General features: G+C 37.3%; 1 protein-coding gene across 8 annotated transcripts in view; it reads right to left on the reverse strand.

The window, feature by feature from the left end:
- CEP70 (centrosomal protein 70) overlaps positions 1-20316 on the reverse strand; it is an 87909-nt gene that overhangs the window by 57137 nt on the left and 10456 nt on the right. For 5 of the 8 annotated variants that reach the window (XM_032631590.1, XM_032631592.1, XM_032631593.1 and 2 more), the window contains one exon: positions 1823-1948. The exons of 2 other annotated variants lie outside the window; for them this stretch is intronic. In XM_032631590.1, the coding sequence (XP_032487481.1) occupies positions 1823-1948 (126 nt within the window). Of the gene's footprint in view, positions 1-1822; positions 4787-20316 lie in introns of those variants that run through there. One more of the 8 variants, XM_032631597.1, reaches the window with a different exon arrangement.

Below are 20316 nucleotides of genomic sequence, written 5' to 3' on the forward strand. Positions count from 1 at the left end.
ATTTATTTGTGAAAACATAATTTGAGTGAATTTTCAATCTATTTAAATGCTTGAAAAAATATATTTTATACATTTTCATTAGTGTAGAGTATGTAAATATCATAATAACTTCAAGATTAATAATTTAGACAACTTCTCCCCTCCCACCCACCTAGACAATTTTTAAAAGTATTCTCCACATCCAAATGCCCCTCAGACATTAAAATATCTACCAAGATAGATAAGCAACAAGGATACACCATATAGCTAGAGAATTATAACCATTATCTTATTTTATATATATATATATATATATATATACACACACACACACACACACACACACACACACACACACACACACACACATTTTTTTTTTTTTTTTTTTTTGCGGTACACGGGCCTCTCACTGTTGTGGCCTCTCCCGTTGCAGAGCACAGGCTCCGGACGCGCAGGCTCAGCGGCCATGGCTCACGGGCCCAGCCGCTCTGCGGCATGTGGGATCTTCCCAGACCGGGGCACAAACCCGTGTCCCCTGCATCGGCAGGCAGACTCCCAACCACTGTGCCACCAGGGAAGCCCTTATAATATTTTTTAATGGAGTAAAATTTGTAAAAATACTGATTCACTGTGTTGTACACCTGAAACTAATACAGTACTGTAAATCAACTATACTTCAATTTTAAAAAAATCTATCAAGACAAAAAACGAATTATTATGATGACTCTCTGATAGCACTATGACTCACAGTGCCAAACAAATCTTTCCTTTTGACTGCTGACTTTCTTCCCTTTCTTTATCCTTTCTATAATCCTCCTCCCTCCCACAACCTTCTCCCTTATTTATGTCTTCTGGTCACAAAGATTAATGACACAGAACTAAAATTATGCTGATAAGCCAAAAGCTCTGTGTGGGTATATAAGTAGATGCCTACTATGACTCATAAAAACAAAATGCTCTATAAATAACAATGTCACACATTCTGAATGACCCAATTACACATATCGTTCTTTGATAGCTCTTTCAAGAGAAAGAAAAACATAACTGTTTGCAAATTCTGAAAATAGTTGAGAATGGTATTTTCCAAAGTATGTGCTGCAGAACACCAGTCTAATGAAATATTCATCAGATCAGTGTTAAATAAGTAGGAAATACTGTATACTAAAGCCTCTTTTTGGAGACTGATAGTACAGTAAGTCCCCTACATACAAATGAGTTCTGTTCCGAGATCATGTTCATAAATCCAATTTGTTCTTAAGTCCAACAAAGTTAGCCTAGGTACCCAACTAACACAATCGGCTATACAGCACTGTACTGTAATGGGTTTCTAATACTTTTCACACAAATAATACATAAAAAACAAACAAACACAAAAAATAAACATGTTTAATCCTACAGTACAGTACCTTGAAAAGTACACTAGTACAGTACAACAGCTGGCATCCAGGGGCTGGTATCAAGTAAACGGGCAGGAAGAGTTACTGACTGGAGGAGGGGGAGGAGGTGGGAGACGGTAGAGCTGAACAATCCTCAGCAGCAGGAGACAGAGGGCGAGCTGCAATGTCACTCACGCCTGACGTGGATGGCACAGGTTCTGGTTCCTTGCTGGCACCAGATGCACGTTCGCATCTTTGAAAGTTCGCAACTTGAAGGTTCGTATGTAGGGGACTTACTGTATTGTGAAGTCTTAGAATAATGCTATCACTTAATAGTCTTTAACTCATCATTTCCCAAAATGATTTTACTAAAGCAGCCTTTGAAAGTAAGATTTTTCACATTTGTAGATGTGGTATTCTTTGACATATAGTTTGACAAACACTGGCTTCAAATATTTTAGGTTTACCTGTTTTTCAGTCATGAGTCCGTCTGATGATTTGCTGGACTCCTGGGCTTTAGGGGCTGCTGTAGATACAATTTTCTTTGTAGAGTCAAAGGAAGTAGAGGTTGGCAATAAAAATGTGTGAGTTGCCTAAATTAAGAAAAAAGTGCAGCAGTTGTTAAAGGAAATTACATCTAAAAGAACCTACTACTCTTAGGCAATTTAAGTATTCCTGTGTCAAAACTTTTATGACCTCTAAGAAAATTGATTTCAAGAATTTTATAATGTTCTCCTCCAGAAATAAAGTATTATGGGGTTTTACATACATACACACAAAGAAAACTATTTGTTTTAACTAGATAATATGAAAAGCAAGTGATGCTAATAAATAAATTGATGTTTTTTGGAAGCTGCTTCCCCAAAAAACTAAAAGAACTGTGTCTGACCCAAAGTTACAGGCCAGTCTAACAATTCACTGGACTAATTCGAAGGGTAAATGACGTGCCCCATTCTTAGGTGGTCTTTATTTATTAAGTAGCTAAGAAGCTAGCAACAAAGGATTCTGTATGGCACACACAAAGGTTTATATTCCGTTTACCCTCCCATCACTTGCTCTTGTTGTCTAAGACTGTGCCACTCTGTAGGAAAACATTTCCTTGGATTTTTTGATATCTAACTGCTCCTTTGCAGAGGCACAATCACACACACACATTCATTAGCATCATGGAATCTCAGAGCTTGAGAGACCTCGGAAATTGTTTAATCCAAAATCTACAGCTGCCCAAAGCTGGCAAGAGAGTGTGCTGGGAGAATTGTACCAGTATATCAGATGCTAAAACCATCTGAGACCCAGAGAGGTAAAACGATCTTCCCAAGATTCCTTAGAAGTAGGTCTCCCCGCTGCTAGTTCAGTATTTCTTGCAAAGCACCATTCTGTCCTTTTATATCTGCTTCAGGTAGTGAAATCCAACTAAACAATTTACTAGCCACCAATAATTCATTTTCAGCTAAACCTAGTAACATGTTACAAATTCTCAAATTCTGCCATTTTTGCTGCTTGACATCAGAGAGTACTCTCTCCCCTTTAAATTCTGGTCTCCAACAACTAAGTCACCCACTATGTTCACCCCTCCCACCTTTATTTTAAATAAAGATACTTCTCAAAAATATCAGCCAACTTCAACGGCTATCGCCTTTCAGCTAGTTTTTAAACTTTTCATTAGAGAAATTTTCAAAAATACATAAAAGTAGAGAAAGAGTACAATGAACCCAAGTATCCATTAATTCAGGTTCAATGATAACTAACATTCTTCCATACTTGTTTCATTTCTTCCTTACCCACTTATATTTCAGTATTCATCTCTAATAAATACAGACCCTTTTTAAACATAACTTCAATACCACTGTCACACCCAATTATAGTAATAATTCCTTACTATCACTTAATATCTAGCCCATGTTCAATTCTCCCCCAAATGTCTTAAAAATGTCTTTTGGGGTTTTTATTCAAGGAATGCATATAGCATTCCTAAATTTCTTTTAATCTGTAACAATCTCACTCATCTCCCCCACCCTCTTTTTTTTTAACCTGACATTTATTTATTGAAGAAATAGGCCATTTGTCTTATAGAGTTACTCACATTTCAGATTTGGCTTATCGTATTCTTATCATTTAACATATTTCTTCATCCCCTGTATTTCTTGTAAACTAGTTACATCTAAATTCAGGTTCAGTATTTTTTGGCAAGAATACTTCAGAGGTGATGCTGTGTTCTTCCTACTGCATCACCATCAGGAGTCAGCCAGTTTTAAAGTGGGAAGAATATGTCTGTAGCAGACATAAGGGGAGTAAATATCAATGTAAGAGAATCCCCCAAGAGTGTGGAGCCACACAGTCTAACAATCTCTCTAACAGCCACACCAGACTTCTTTCAGATCTTCAAAGTGTCATCTCCCTCCAGGTTCTAGGCCTAGGCACTCTTATCCTCTTCACTTAGTTAACTCATACTTGACCTCCAGCTCTCGACTCATATTTCCTTCTTCAGGAAAATCTCCCCTGATCCCATGACTAGATCAGGTCCTCTTTTTATATGCTCTTCTAGCACTACAAAGAGTAAAGTATAAAGGTTTAGAGGTTCAGAGTCAGGTGGCCTGAGTGACTAGCAGCTTAACCATTTATTAAACTGTGTGACATGGACAAACTCAACATCTTTGAGCCTTGATTCCTTCATCTGTAAAAGAGAAAACACAGTAATACCTATATCTCATAGGTTGAATTAAGTCAGACAACATATAGTAAGTACGTAGAACCTGAAACATAGAAACTTATAGATAATTGGTGTCATTGCCATATATTAGTATGCTGAATGAAACAGATCTTACCTAATCATACCACTGTATATTATCTTAGACTTTTTCTACAAATTACACAGCTTAGTTATCTGTGTAATTTGTTTTATATGAACACGTCTACATAAGACTAAATTCCATGAGGTGAGTAGCCTACTTTTTGGTAATAGTACAGCAGAAAACTCTGCCTCCAAAGACAATGAAAAAAGCTGAATAAACTATGTTAAAGAAATGTCTTCTTCTTAAAAGCATTAAAGAACTAATAAGATAATGACGAATTATCAAGGGAAAAAAATCTAGAAGATTAAAATTCACTTTCTCCCTGAAGGCATTTGCCAAATCCAAAGAAAAATCTGTGAAAATGAATGCTAAAATCAAAGTCACTCCCCCATTTAAAATTGTTACCTAGATGGGCTATAACTCTCAGAATAAGGGTGAACCAGATGCAAACCACCTCTGAAACCTAGCTTCCTCTCCTCTGGGTCGTTCTTATATGTCAAGAAGGTCCCACATTAATAGTGCTTCCATTGATTTACCGATTTTCAAGAAAATGAATTGGTTCCTTATCTTCTGAAGATAATCCTGTTTTAAAAATCTAATATTAGTATGAGGTTGTGAATTTAAACATATTTTATACATTTCAGTTCACTGCAATTATTATTATTAATAATAATATGAAAATGGATTATAGACCTAAATGTAAGACCAGATACCATAAAATTCTTAGAGGAAAACATAGGCATAACACTCTGACATAAATTACAGCAATATCTTTTTTGATCCATCTCCTAGAGTAATGGAAATAAAAATAAACAAATGGGACCTAATTAAACTCAAAACCTTTTGCACAGCAAAGGAAGCCACAGACAAAATGAAAAGACAACCCACAGAATGGGAGAAAATATTCACAAACAATGCGACCGACAAGGAATTAGTCTCAAAAATTTACAAACAGCTCATGTGGCTCAACATCCAAAAAACAAACAACCCAGTGTAAAAATAGGCAGAAGACCTAAACAGACATTTCTCCAAAGAAGACATACAGGGACTTCCCTGATGATGCAGTGGTTGAGAGTCCGCCTGCCAACGCACGGGACACGGGTTCAAGCCCGGTCTGGGAAGATCCCACATGCCACGGAGCAACTAAGCCCGTGTGCCACCACTACTGAGCCTGCGCGTCACAAATGCTAAGCCAACATGCCACAGCTACTGAAGCCTGCATACCTGGAGCCCGTGCTTCTGCAACAAGAGAGGCCACTGCAATGAGAAGTCCGCACACAGCAACAAAGACTAGCCCCAGCTTGCTGCAACTAGAGAAAGCCCACATGCAGCAACGAAGACCCAACGAAGCCAAAGATAGATAATTTTTTTTTTACAAAAAGAAGACATACAGATGGGCAAGAGGTACCTGAAAAGATGTCCACCATTGCTAACTATTAGAGAAATGCAAATCAAAACTACGAGATATCGCCTCACACCAGTCAGAATGGCCATCATCAAAAAATCTACAAACAATAAATGCTGGAGAGGGTGTGGAGAAAAGGGAACCCTCCTACACTGTTGTTGGGAATGTAAATTGATACAGCCACTGTGGAGAACAGTATGGAGGTTCCTTAAAAAACTAAAATATAAAGCTATCATATGATCCAGAATTTCCACTCCTGGGCATATATCTGCAGAAAAACACAGTTCGAAAAGATACATACACCCCAGTGTTCATTGCAGCACTGTTTACAATGGCCAAGACATGGAAGAAAATCTAAATGTCCATCAATAAAGAAGATGTGGTATATATAAAATGGAATATTACTCAGCCATTAAAAAGAATGAAATAATGCCACTTGCAGCAACCTGGATGGACCTGGAGATTATCATACTAAGTGAAGTTAAGTCTAACAGAGAAAGACAAATATCATATGATAACACTTATATGTGGAATCTAAAAAAAATGATACAAATGAACTTATTTGCAAAACAGAAAGAGACTCACAGACTTAGAGAATGAACTTATGGTTGGGGGAGCAGGGATAGACTGGGAGTTTGGGACTGACATAAACACACTGCTATATATATATATATATATATATATATATATATATATATATATATATATATATTTCTTTTTTTTTTTTTTTTTTTTTTGCAGTACGTGGGCCTCTCACTGTTGTGGCCTCTCCCGTTGCGGAGCACAGGCTCCTGACGTGCAGGCTCAGCGGCCATGGCTCACGGGCCTAGCCACTCTGCGGCATGCAGGATCTTCCCAGACCAGGGCACGAACCCGTGTCCCCTGCATTGGCAGGCGGACTCTCAACCACTGCGCCACCAGGGAAGCCCCACACTGCTATATTTAAAATAGATAACCAACAAGGACCTACTGTAAAAAAAATTTTTAATCTAATATCAGTATGAGGTCATTAATTTAAACATATTTTATGGATTTCAGTTCACTATTATTATTATTATTATTATTGAAGCTTATGTGGTCTCATCTTTGGCTGGGGGAAGGCTATTCAAGCCTATCCTTTTGATATGACTCCACTAGTAGCTTCCTTGTTGTCTGATATCTTGAACCAGTTCTGCTCCAAATCTGAAATCATCCATTTCTTCAAGATCAGGAAGAGATGATTCTGGGAAGATGGCAGCGTAGGAAGCATAAGGAATGAGTCTCCCCAACTAGAAAAAAACTTCACTGGCAGAATCTGTCTCATGTTAACTATTTTGGAACTCTGAGTCTATTGAGGCTTGCAAATTCCACTGAAGTATTAAATGATGATTTGTGGTTAATTTCAGTCTATTTCACCTCTCAGCAGGGTAAAAGTTACCTATTCCCCACCCTCAGCTTTAAGGCAGGCAGCTGTGCACAATGTACCAGGAGCAGGTTATACCCAGTTTGTGTGAGTCAGGGTGGGCAAAAAGGATCTTGTCCTCCAAATTCTGGGGTTCTGTGATCTGACTGATTGCTGCTTCTGATCTCAGAGGAGCAGAAAAAGAAGCAAGGGTCTTATTGTACTTCCTCCCATTGTTATAAGCTCCTCTCACGCTGGTTAAAGTGATGTACAGGGGATTTAAAGGACCACTGTCCTTTTCTTCTCTTCATTCTTCTCTTTTCCCCTTTTGGAAACCATACATTTAAAAACTAGGACATTTAAAAACAAATGCAGGGACTTCCCTGGTGGCGCAGTGGTTAAGAATCCGCCTGCCAATGCAGGGGACACGGGTTTGATCCCTGGCCTGGGGAGATCCCACATGCCGTGGAGCAACTAAGCCCATGCACCACAACTACTGAGCCTGCACTCTAGAGCCCACGAGCCACAACTACTGAGCCCATGCACCACAACAGAAGCCATCACAAATGAGAAGCCCGCGCACCACAATGAAGAGTAGGCCCCACTTGCCGCAACTAGAGAAACCACACATGCAGCAACAAAGACCCAATGCAGACAAAATTTTAAAAATAATAATTTAAAAAAATAAAAGTAAATGCACATATGGGAAATTAGAAAGTCACTGCACATGACCGAGAAAGGTGTAGGCTAAAAAAAGACCTTAAGTTTATACCTCAGGCTGATCCTCAGCACAGAGACAGCCATGACAATTTAAAACAAACAAAAACAAAACCCAGAAAACCTTGGTGAAGGAAGAGAATCTTACTTCCAGACATACCCAATTATTAGATTGAAATGTTTAGTTTTCAACAAAAAATAAGGGATACAGAGAATCTGGAAAGTATGGCCCATTCAAAGGAAAAATAACAAATCTACAAAAACTGTCCCTGAAAAAAAAGACCTGATGGCAGAACTACTAGACAAAGATTTTTAAAACAACCATCTTAAAAATATTCAAAGAACTGGGCTTCCCTGGTGGCACAGTGGTTGAGAGTCCGCCTGCCGATTCAGGAGATACGGGTTCATGTCCCAGTCCGGGAAGATTCCACATGCCGCGGAGCAGCTAGGCCCGTGAGCCATAGCTGCTGAGCCTGCGCGTCCGGAGCCTGTGCTCTGCAATGGGAGAGGCCACAACAGTGAGAGGCCCGCGTACTGCAAAAAAAAAAAAAAAAAAATTCAAAGAACTAAAGGAAGATGTGGAGAAAAATTAAGAGAAAAATATATGAACAAAATGGAAATATCAATAAAGAGATGGGAAACCTGAAATCAAAAAAATTCTGGAGTTGAAAAGTACAATAACTGAAATGAAAAATTCACTAGAGGCATTCAAAGGCAATTTGAACAGGCAAAAGAAAGAATGAGTAAAAGTGACAGTAAGACAATATAAAATATCGACTCTAAGGAACAGAAAAAAAAGACTGAATAAAAGTCAACAGTGTGGGACCTCCCTGATGGTCCAGTGGCTAAGAATCCATCTTTCAGGGACTTCCCTGGTGGTACAGTGGTTAAGAATCCACCTGCTAATGCAGGGGACACAGGTTCAATCCCTGGTCTGGGAATATCCCACATACTACGGAGCAACTAAGCCTGTACACCACAACTACTGAGCCCATGTGCTGCAACAATTGTAGCCCGCAAGCCTAGAGCCTGTGCTCTGCAACAAGAGAAGTCACCACAATGAGAAGTCCGTGCACCACAACAAAGAGTAGCCAGCACTTGCCGGAACTAGAGAAAGCCCGCGTGCAGCAACAAACACCCAATGCAGCCAAAATATAAATAAATTTTTTGATTTAAAAAAAAAAAAAGAACCCATCTTGCAATGCAGGGGATGCTGGGTATATCACTGGTCAGGGAACTAAGATCCCACATGCCGCAGGGCAACTAAGGCTGCGTGCCGCAACTAGAGAGCCAAAGTGCTGCAACTACAGAGCCCACGGGCTTTGGTGCCCACGCACCACAACTAGAAAGAAGCCCAAATGTCGCAAGCCTGCATACTGCAAAGAAGAGCCCGCACACTGCAACAAAAGATCCCACATGCCGGGGCTTCCCTGGTGGCGCAGTGGCAGAGAATCTGCCTGCTAATGCAGGGGACACGGGTTCGAGCCCTGGTCTGGGAGGATCCCACATGCAGCAGAGCAACTAAGCCCGTGAGCCACAACTACTGAGACTGCGCGTCTGGAACCTGTGCTCCGCAACAAGAGAGGCCGCGATAGTGAGAGGCCCGCGCACCACGATGAAGAGTGGCCCCCGCTTGCCACAACTAGAGAAAGCCCTCGCACAGAAACGAAGACCCAGCACAGCCAAAATAAATTTAAAAATAATAATAAAATAAATAAATTAAATAAAAATAAAAAAAAAAAGATCCCACATGCCACAACTAAGACCCAACACAGCCAAATAAATAAATAAATAAATATTTCTTTTAAAAAATGAACAGTGCCTAAAGGACTGTGAGACACCATCAAGCAGGGCAACATACAAACTGTGGGAGTCCTAGAAGGAGAAAAGGGAGAGAGTGGCAGAGAGAATATTTAAAGAAATGATGGCTGAAAACTTCCCAAATTTGTTGAAAGATACAAATACATATATTCAAGAAGCTCAACAAACTCCAAGAAACGTAAACTCAGAGAGACCTACACCAGGAAGTACTATAATCAAACTTTTGAAAGACACAAAGAGAGGATCTTGAAAGCAGCAAGGGAGAAGTGACATATCACATACAAGGAATCATCGATAAGATTACCAGCATATTTCTCAACAGAAACTTTGGAGTCCAGAAGGTAGTGAGAGGATACATTCAAAGTGCTGAAAGAAAGAAACTGTCAATCAAAAATCCCATATCTGGCAAAACTGTCCTTCAAAAGAGAGAACAAAATTAAGACATTCTCAGATAAACAAAAGCTGAAGGAGTTTGTTACCATTAGACCTGCCCTACAAGAAATGGTAAAGGGAGTCCTGCAGGTTGAAATGAAAGGACACTAGACAGTAAATTGAAGCCATATGAAAAATTAAAGCTCTCAGTAAAAGTAAATGGCATGGTAAATATGGTAAATACATGGGCAATTATAAAAGCTACTATTATTATGACAAGGATGTGTAACTCCTCTTTTTGTTTTCTATATGACTTAACACATTACTGACCAGGGGAGTTTTATAGAAGCTAACGTCTGTGGCCATCAATTTGTTATGTAAGTGAATACTGAAACACCCGTGTTTGAGTAAATATCAACAACTTTTTTTGCACTTAATGTATTCATTTGAAACTAAAGCATCCTATTATTTCGTTAGAGTGTGACAGGGAGTATAGTAGGCATCTCTGTGCAGGGGAACAGAACATCTATTACAAATACACCATGTTTCACTGCACTTTCCCCTGGAAGAGCAGACTCTACACTATCTGGCAGCATTTTTTTTTTAGTCCTGTGGGGATTATTTCCTCTAGGATATGTTCTTTTATTTTACCTGAGAATTGACAAGGTGGATCTTTGTGCGGGGGCTCTTTTAGAAATGCCACAAGAAGGACCAGGTGCAGGACTACCACTACCTTCACCAGAATGGTGAATGAATGAACTACATTCACCAGTTACCCATTCTCTAGTTACTGCTAACAAAAACTGCTTGTAAGTAATTTTATTCTGTGCCTTAAGGCTACAATAAATTTTAAATGCATTGAATAAACTGAAATTACTCAAATAGAAACCCACTTTCTTATACCATTTTCAAGTTTTCCAGAGGATATTGAAGTTTGCCAGATATTGAATGGATCAATCAACTCCTTTCATACATTATACTCTAATACACAAGTAGGCTTACTTATCTGATGGCCAGTCCTCCTGTCTTCCTTTCCTGTAGATGCTATGGAGGCATCATGAATAGTTGTCACCATGCGGACTAGCTTCTTATCTTTCCATATAAGAATCACTTCTCCCTTCTGTAAGAATGTCATTTCTCCCCACTGTAGATTTTTAGATTTCTCCTTTAATTCGTTTGGTAGACAGGATTCTCTCCTATGGTCCCACAAACTCTGGTTTTATTTTTCAACAATATTTCAGATGTGGACACACTGTTGTAATAATTGTCTTAGTAAATATGATGCCATAAATCAAGATAAGGTTGTAGGACCCATAATATTGTTTCTTGCAGTTTCTTTCCTTCACCTGTGTAAATCTCAAGGTTGCACAGATATCCGATTTCACTTTCACTAACCATCCTGACCAAAATTTCATGTTTTGTAAGTTTTCTGGGATTACAGGTTTTGAATCTGAGCCGTCCTCTCCACTTTATGATTGCCTCATCAAGTGATAGTTCTTGTTTGGGTATTATAGATCGATTGAAATTTTGGTAGAAAATAATCCAAAAGAGGTTTAACTTTTGAAATTCTGTCTGCAGGAAGTGGAGTTTCTGAGTTATCATTAAAGTGAAGAAATGCCATTATTTGTTCAAACCTTCTTCTCGTCATAATCTTTGGAAAGATAGGTGTTTCAAGTAAGGGATCAACCAACCAATATTCTTTCCAGTGTGACTTTCTTATTTGTCCCACCAAAATTATTAATCCAAGAAACTTCTTCATGTCACTATCAGTTACATCAGTCCATTTTGAAGCCTTATCACACTTTTTATACGATTTTTCATTCTGTTGGTGATACAAGTTTGTCTGAGAAGTGACCAACTCGAAAAAGTAGTTACCAAAAATTAATTCTGTTATTTCACTAACACTTTGTGGGTTATTACACTCAATAGTTACACCTGACACATCTGTAAGTCTTCTAATTTTCGTGAAATGTTGTCTTCAATCCACTCTTCTGTAGAAGCAAAGCATTCTCCAGCACCATGAGCTTCATTTTCACTTTCTGTATCAGAATCAATCACTAAGGTTTTTTGTCTTTTTGTTGGCCTAATATTCACATCATCTAAATCAGAACTATATTCTGAAGAACTATCATCTTCTGAGACACTAGTATATACGTCACTCGGAAAATCAGAGAAAGTACCTGCATAAATTCATTGAAAAATTCTTCTTCACTCAAAATTTCACAATGCATCATTTTTGAAAATTTTACCATAATAAAATTGCATTTATAATATACACAAGATTGGAACAAAAACTTAAAGGAGCAAAATGTGAATGATAATGACAATCATAAGTTGTATAAAGAACCTTTGATCAATTTTAAGTTCTAACAGCTTGGCACAGTGATGTTAATTGTATCACTCTCTAAAAACATATTGATACATCTCCAGTCAATAACATTTGGGTAATAAAAGACACATTAATAAGTCTCCAGTCAATAATGTGTTAAGAAACAGATAATTTTTAAAAAAACAATCACTAGTCTAAAAGCTAATATTATTGTAACTTTGGTATGTAATGTCACATCTCATTTTCCACCTAATTTAGGAGACTAGGGTCTTCCCTGGTGGTACAGCGGTTAAGAATCTGCCTGCCAATGCAGGGGACATGGGTTCGAGCCCTGGTCTGGGAAGATTTCACATGCCGCGGAGCAACTAAGCTTGTGCACCACAAATACTGAGCCTGCGCTCTAGAGCCTGTGAGCCACAACTACTGAAGCCCGCCCACCTAGAGCCTGTGCTCTGCAACAAGAGAAGCCACCGCAAGGAGAAGCCTGCGCACTGCAATGATGAGTAGACCCTGCTCTTCGCAACTAGAGAAAGTCCACGCACAGCAACGAAGATCCAATGCAGGCAAAAATAAAAATAAATCAAAAATAAATAAGAGACTAAATTAATTTAAAATAATTATTAATTTATGTTTTGGGGCACACATGTATAAAGATGTAATTGTGCAACATCGACAACTAAAAGAGGTGGGGGAGTGTTATAATTTATAATGTTAAATGTAATCTCCATGGTAACTGCAAAGAAAACAGTGATAAAATATACAGAAAAGGAAATGAGAAAAGTGAAGAGAAAAACATTTCACTACAAAAAAATCAACTAAACACCAAAAGACAGTAATACAGGAAATGGGAAAAAAAAAAGCCATAAGATATTACTAACAATAGCAAAATGAGAGAAATAATCCCTACCTATGAGTAATCACTTTAAATGTAAATGGGTTAAACTCCTGACAGATTGGCAGAATGAATTTAAGAAATCCAACTACATGTATCTAAAACAGGACCCACTTTAGATCCAGCAACACAAAGACATTGAAAGTGAAAGGATGGTAAAAGATATTCCATGAAAATAATAACCAAGAGAAAGCAAGGGTAGCTATATTAGTATCAGACAAAATAGACTTTAAATCAAAAAAGGTTACTAGAGACAAAGAAGGACATTACATATTAATAAAAGATTCAATACAGCAAGAATATATAACAGTTACAAACACTTATGCACTTAATAACAGATCACCAAAACATATGAAGTAAAAATTGACATAATTGAAGGAAGAAATAGTTCTACAATAGTAGTTGGAGACTTTAACACCCCATTCTCAATAATAGATATAACAACCAGATAGAAGAAAAGTAATGAAACAGGAAGAAAAGTAATGAAACAGGATGTGACACAGTAAACCAACCAGATCTAACAGATTTATAAAGAACACTCTGGGGAATTCCCTGGTGGTCCAGTGGTTAGGACTCTGAGCTTCCACTGCAGTGGTGTGGCCAAAAAAAAAAAAAACAACAACAAAAACATTCTACCGAACAACTACAGAATACACAGTCTTCCAAGTGCACGTGGAACATTTTCCAGGATAGACTATATGTTAGGCCACAAATTAAGTCACCACAAATGGATGAAGTTAGAAATCAATAACATAAATAAAAAATTCATAAATTTATGGAAATTAAATACAACACATTTGTAAATAACCAATGGATGAAAAAAGAAATCACAAGAGAAATTAGAAAACACTTATGATATTAATGAAAATGAAAACACAAAACTTACGGAACACAGTGAAAGCAGTGCTAAGGGGGAAGTTTATAGCTGTAAAAGTTTACATTAAAAAATGTGAAACGTCTCAAATTAACAACCTAACTTTACAACTTAAGAAACTAGAAAAAGAATAACAAACTAAACCTAAAGCTAGCAAAGGAAAGAAAATAATAAAGATTAATTAGAGCAGAAACAAAGGAAATAGAGAATAGGAAAGCAATAGAGGAAGTCAATGAAAGACAGCTGAAAAGATCAACAAAAATGACAAATGTTTAGCTAGATGAACAGAAAAAAAGAGAAGATTCAAATTATTAAAATCAGAAATGAAAGTGGGGACATTACTATCAATTATACAGAAATTTAAACTATAAAACAATACTATGAACAATGGTATGCCAACAAATTAGATAACCAAAATGAAATGGATAAATTCCTAGAAATACAAAACTTACCAAGACTGAATCACAAAGAAATAGAAAATCTCAGTACACCTATAACTAGTAAGGAGATTGAATCAGTAACCAAAAAACTCCAAACAAAGAAAAGCCTTGGACATGGTGGCTTCACTGAGGAATTCTACCAAAACATCTCAAACTTTTCCAAAACATTAAAGAGGAGGGAACACTTCCTAACTCATTCCTGGAGGTTAGCATTACCCTAATATCAAAACCAGACAAAGACAATACAAGAAAAGAAAACTAAAGACTAATATTCCTTATAAGCATCAATGCAAAAATCCTCAACAAAATAACTAGTAAACCAAATTCAGCAGCGTATTAAAAGGATTACACACCATTTCCAAGTGGGAGTTATAGTTGGAATGTAGGAATAGTTCAACATATGAAAAGAAATCAACGTATTACACTACATTAATGGAATGAAGGAAAAAAAATATCATCTGAACTGATGCAGAAAAAGCATTTGACAAAACCCAACACCCTTTCATGATAAAAACACTCAACAAACTAGGAATAGAAGGAAACTAATTCAACAAAAGCCATATATTAAAAAGCTACAGTAAACATCATACTCAATGGTTAAAGACTGAAAGCTTTCCAAGATGAGGAACAAGGCAAGGATGTCCACATTCACCACTTTTTTTTTTTTTTTGGAGTATAATTGCTTTACAATGTTGTGTTAGTTTCTGGTGTACAACACAGTGAATCAGCTATATGTATACATATATCCCCTCCCTCTTGGACCTCCCTCCCACTCCACCCCATTCTCATCCATCCAGGTCATCACAGAGCATGGAGCTGAGCTCCCTGGGCTATACAGCAGGTTCCCACTAGCTACTTTACACATGGTAGTGTATTTATGTCAATCCTAATCTCCCAATTCGTCCCACCCTGCCCTTCCCCCCACCATGTCCACATGTCCATTCTCTACAACTACATCTCTATTTCTGCCCTGGAAATAGGTTCATTTGTACCATTTTTCTGGATTCCACATATATGAGTTAATATACAATATTTGTTTTTCTCTTTCTGACTTACTTCACTCTGTATGACACACTCTAGGTCCACCCACATCTCCAAAAATGACCCAATTTTGTTCCTTTATATGGCTGAGTAATATTCCATTGTACATAAGTACTACATCTTCTATATCCATTCATCTGTCATTGGACACTTAGGTTGTTTCCATGTCCTGGCTATTGTAAGTAGTGCTGCAATGAACATTGGGGTACGTGTGTCATTTTGAATTATGGTTTTCTCAGGCTATATGCCCAGTAGTGGGATTGCTAGATCATATGGTAGTCCTATATTTAGTTTTTTAAGCCACCTCCATACTGTTCTCCATAGTGGCTGTATCAATTTACATTCCCACCAACAGTGCAAGAGGGTTCCCTTTTCTCCACACCCTCTCCAGCATTTATTGTTTTTAGATTTTTTGATGATGGCCATTCTGACCAGTGTGAGGTGATACCTCATTATAGTTTTGATTTGCATTTCTCTAATAATTTAGTGACGCTGACCATCTTTTCATGTGCCTCTTGGCCATCTGTATGTCTCCTTTGGAGAAATGTCTATTTAGGTCTTCTGCCCAATTTTTGATTGGGTTGTTTGGTTTTTTGATATTGAGCTCCATGAGCTGTTTGTATATTTCGGAGATTAATCCTTTGTCCGTTGCTTCGTTTGCAAATATTTTTTCCCATTCTGAGGGTTGTCTTTTCATCTTGTTTATGGTTTCCTTTGCTGTGTAAAAGCTTTTTAAGTTTAATTAGGTCACATTTGTTTATTTTTGTTTTTATATTCATTACTCTAGGACGTGGGTCAAAAAAGATCTTGCTGTGGTTTATGTCACAGTGTTTTTCCTATGTTTTCCTCTAAGAGTTTTATAGTGTCTGGTCTATTTAGGTGTTTAATCCATTTTGAAAACTTTTGTGTATGGCATTAGGTATGGTGTTCTAATTTCATTCTTTTACATGTAGCTGTCCAGTTTTCCCAGCACCAATTATTGAAGAGGCTGTCTTTTCTCCATTGTATATTCTTGCCTCCTCTGTCATAGATTAGGTGACCATAGGTGCATGGGTTTATCTCTGGGCTTTCTATCCTGTACCATTGATCTATAGATCTGTTTTTGTGCCACTACCATACTGTCTTGATTACTGTAGCTTTGTAGTATAGTCTGAAGTTGGAGAGCCTGATTCCTCCAGCTCTGTTTTTCTTTCTCAAGATTGCTTTGGCTATTCAGGGTCTTTTGTGTTTCCATACAAATTGTAAAATTTTTTGATCTAATTCTGTGAAGAAGGTCATTGGTAATGTGATAGGGATTGCACTGAATCTGTAGATTGCTTTGGGTAGTACAGTCATTTTCACAATATTGATTATTCCAATCCAAGAACATAGTATATTTCTCCATCTGTCTGTGTCACCTTTCATTTCTTTCATCAGTGTTTTATAGTTTTCTGTGTAAAGGCCTTTTTATTCCATGTAGAATTGGAAGTTCTCACCAAGCAATTAAGCAAGAAATAGAAATAAAAGGCATCCAAATTGGAAAGGAAGAAGTAAAATTACCTCTATGTGCAGATGATATGATTTTATATGCAGAAAACCCTAAAGAATACACACACACACACACACACACAGAAAACTGTTAGAATAAATGAATTCAGCAAAGTAGCAGGATACAAAAATCAACATATAAAAATCAGTACATTTCTACACACTAACAATGAATAACCCAAAAAGGAAATTAACAACTCCATTTACAACAGCATAAAAATGAATAAAAACGGCAGTAAACTTAACCAAGGAAGTGAAAGCCTTGTACGATGAAAACTACAAAACATTGCTCAAAGAAATTAAACAGACATAAATAAATGGGAATATATCCTACGTTCATGGATCATAAGACTTAATATTAAGACATCAGTACTAACTAAAGCAATCTACAGATTCAGTGTAATCCCCATCAAAATCCCAATGACATTTTTTGCAGAAATAGAGAACCCATCCTAAAATACATAGGGAATCTCAAGGGACCCTGAATAGCCAATACAATCTTGAAAAAGAAGAAAGAAGCTGGAGAAGTCACACTTCCTGATTTTAAAACTCACTGCAAAGCTATAAAAATCAAAACATAGTGGTATTGGCATATAGACAAATGGAGGAGAATAAAAAGCCCAGATATAGTTCCCCACATTTATTGTCAAATGATTTTCAACAAGAGTGCCAAAAATCCAAAGGGGAATGGTCAGTCTCTTCTTCTTCTGGGAAAACTGTAAAAAGAATGAAGTTGGATCCTTACTTAAGGCCATACACAAAAATTAACTCAAAATGGGGCTTCCCTGGTGGCACAGTGGTTGAGAGTCCGCCTGCCGATGCGGGGGACACAGGTTCGTGCCCCGGTCCGGGAAGATCCCACATGCTGCGGAGCGGCTGGGCCCGTGAGCCATGGCCACTGAGCCTGCGCGTCTGGAGCCTGTGCTCCACAGCGGGAGAGGCCACAACAGTGAGAGGCACACGCACCACAAAAAAAAAAAAAAAAAAAAATTAACTCAAAATGGATCAAAGATCTAAATGTAAGAACCAAAACTATAAAACTCTTAGAAGAAAACATAGGGTAAAAGCTTCACAATCCTGGATTTGGCAATGCTTTCATGGATATGACAGGAAAGGCGCAGGCAACAAATGTAAAAACAGACAAATTGGACTTCACAAAAATTTAAAACTTTTGTGCATCAAAACATATTGTCAACAGAGTAAACAGGCAATCCATGGAATGGGAGAAAATATTTGCAAATCATTTGTGATAAGGGATTAATATCCAGAATATATAGAGAATTCCTGAAACTCAACAACAAAAATTCTGATTAAAAAATGGGCAAGGAACTTGCACTTATCTAAAGAATATATAAAAATGCCCATAAACACATGAAAAGATTTCAATATCACTACCCATTAGGTAAATGCAAATCAAAACTACAATGAGATACCACCTCATTCCCATTAGGATGGCTACTATCAAAAAAACAGATAGTGAGGATGTTGGTGAGCATGTGGAAAAATTGAAACCCTTGTGCACTGTTGGTAGGAATGTCAAATGGTACACCTGCTGTGAAAAATAGCATGGTGGTTCTTCAAAAATCTAAATGTAGAATTGCCCTTATGATTCAGCAATTCTACTTCTGGGTATATTCAAAAGAATTGAAAGCAGGGTCTTGAAGAGATATTTGTACATCCATGTTCACAGCAGCACTATTCACAATAGCTAAAATGTGGAAGCAACCCAAGTTCCATCAAAAGATGAATGGATAAGCAATATATGGTGTATCCATACAATGGAATATTATTTAGCCTTAAACAGGAAGGAAATGTTTACATATGCTACAACATGGATGAACTTTAAGGACATTAGCTAATCTCAAAAAAACAAATGCTGTATGATTCCACTTATACAGAAAGTAGAATGGTGGTTGCCAGGGTCTTGGGGGGATGGTGAGTTATTGTTTAACGGGTATAACGTTTCAGCTTTACAAGATGAAAAGAGTTCTGTGTGCGTCTATAGATAGAGCTAGGATACTTATATCTGCCTGTCTACTGAAAGCCCTCAAACAGTGACTGACTCAGTATCCCTAGAATACAGATTATGATCTTGAAATGCTATTTCCTTCTTTAAAAAAACAGAGTTTCTTGAAGAAATGATGATTTCAGATTTGGGACAGAATTGATTTAAGATATCAGACAACAAGGAAGCTATTAAAGACTAGTAGGGTCATATCAAAAGGATAGGCTTGAATAGGCTCCCCCCAGCCAAAGATGAGACCACATGAGCTTTGATAATAATAATTGCAATGAACTGAAACACGTAAAATGTTTAAATTCATGACCTCATACTGATATTAGATTTTTAAAAAGAATTGTCTCAAAAACAATACAAAAAAGAATTGTCTTCAGAAGATAAAAAATCGATTCACTTTCTCAAAAACTGGTAAATAAATGGAAAGAATCAAAACACTTATGTTGCCTTTCCTAAAGGAATTGTACTGCTGCATATTCAAATGATAGATAAAGGACTAATATTCCAACTAATAAGTAAAAAAGCCACAATAGAATACCACTATTTTGCAACCTTCAATGAACAGATATAGGCATCAAGTACAAACAGGTGCTGAAAACACAAAGAGAAACAATGCGACATTCCACACCTCCTATGGTCTTGGCAAGCACCACCTAGAGAATTACCAAAGGGATTGAATCTGAGTCTGATCCAGTCTTGGATCCAGCTACTAATATACAGGAATTACCCAGGGCAGAGAAACATAATTAACTGTACATGAGTGTGCAATCTGCAAAATCCAGACTGTAGGGTATACACGTCAAATGACCCAAGTTCTTCATCAGATAAATTGTAAGAAAAGAAAGGAATAGGGAGAAAACCTACAGATTAAAAGAGATTTTTTTTAAATGTAATGACAAGACTACATTATAGTGCTGAAGAATACAGATTTATGAAAAAACTTTTTTTAACACAAGGAAGCAATTACTATAAAAGTCAGAAGAATGTCTACTAATGGGAGTACACAAGTAGTTGTAATTGGGATGGAGCGAAGTTTTAACACAGCTAGCATGGTTCTTCACCCTGACCTAGGTGGTATCGTCTTTCAGTAATTCATTAAGCTACACATTTTTATGTATGTTCTTTTGTTTGACTTCATAATAAAAATTCACTTTTTAATAAAAAGATTTTGTTAAATAACAATAAAAGCAAAAGGAAAGGAAATACTAACTAAAAGAAGGCTGGTAGAGCCAGAATGCCTAGGTTCGAATCATGGATTCTGCCAGGCAACCAAGAAAGTACTAATCTCTGTGCCTCAATTTCCTTATCATAAAATGAAGATAATAAAAGTACTTAGCTCATAGGTTCTTGTGA

Source organism: Phocoena sinus, chromosome 4, assembly GCF_008692025.1.
Source record: "Phocoena sinus isolate mPhoSin1 chromosome 4, mPhoSin1.pri, whole genome shotgun sequence".
Classification (NCBI taxonomy): Eukaryota; Metazoa; Chordata; class Mammalia; order Artiodactyla; family Phocoenidae; genus Phocoena; species Phocoena sinus.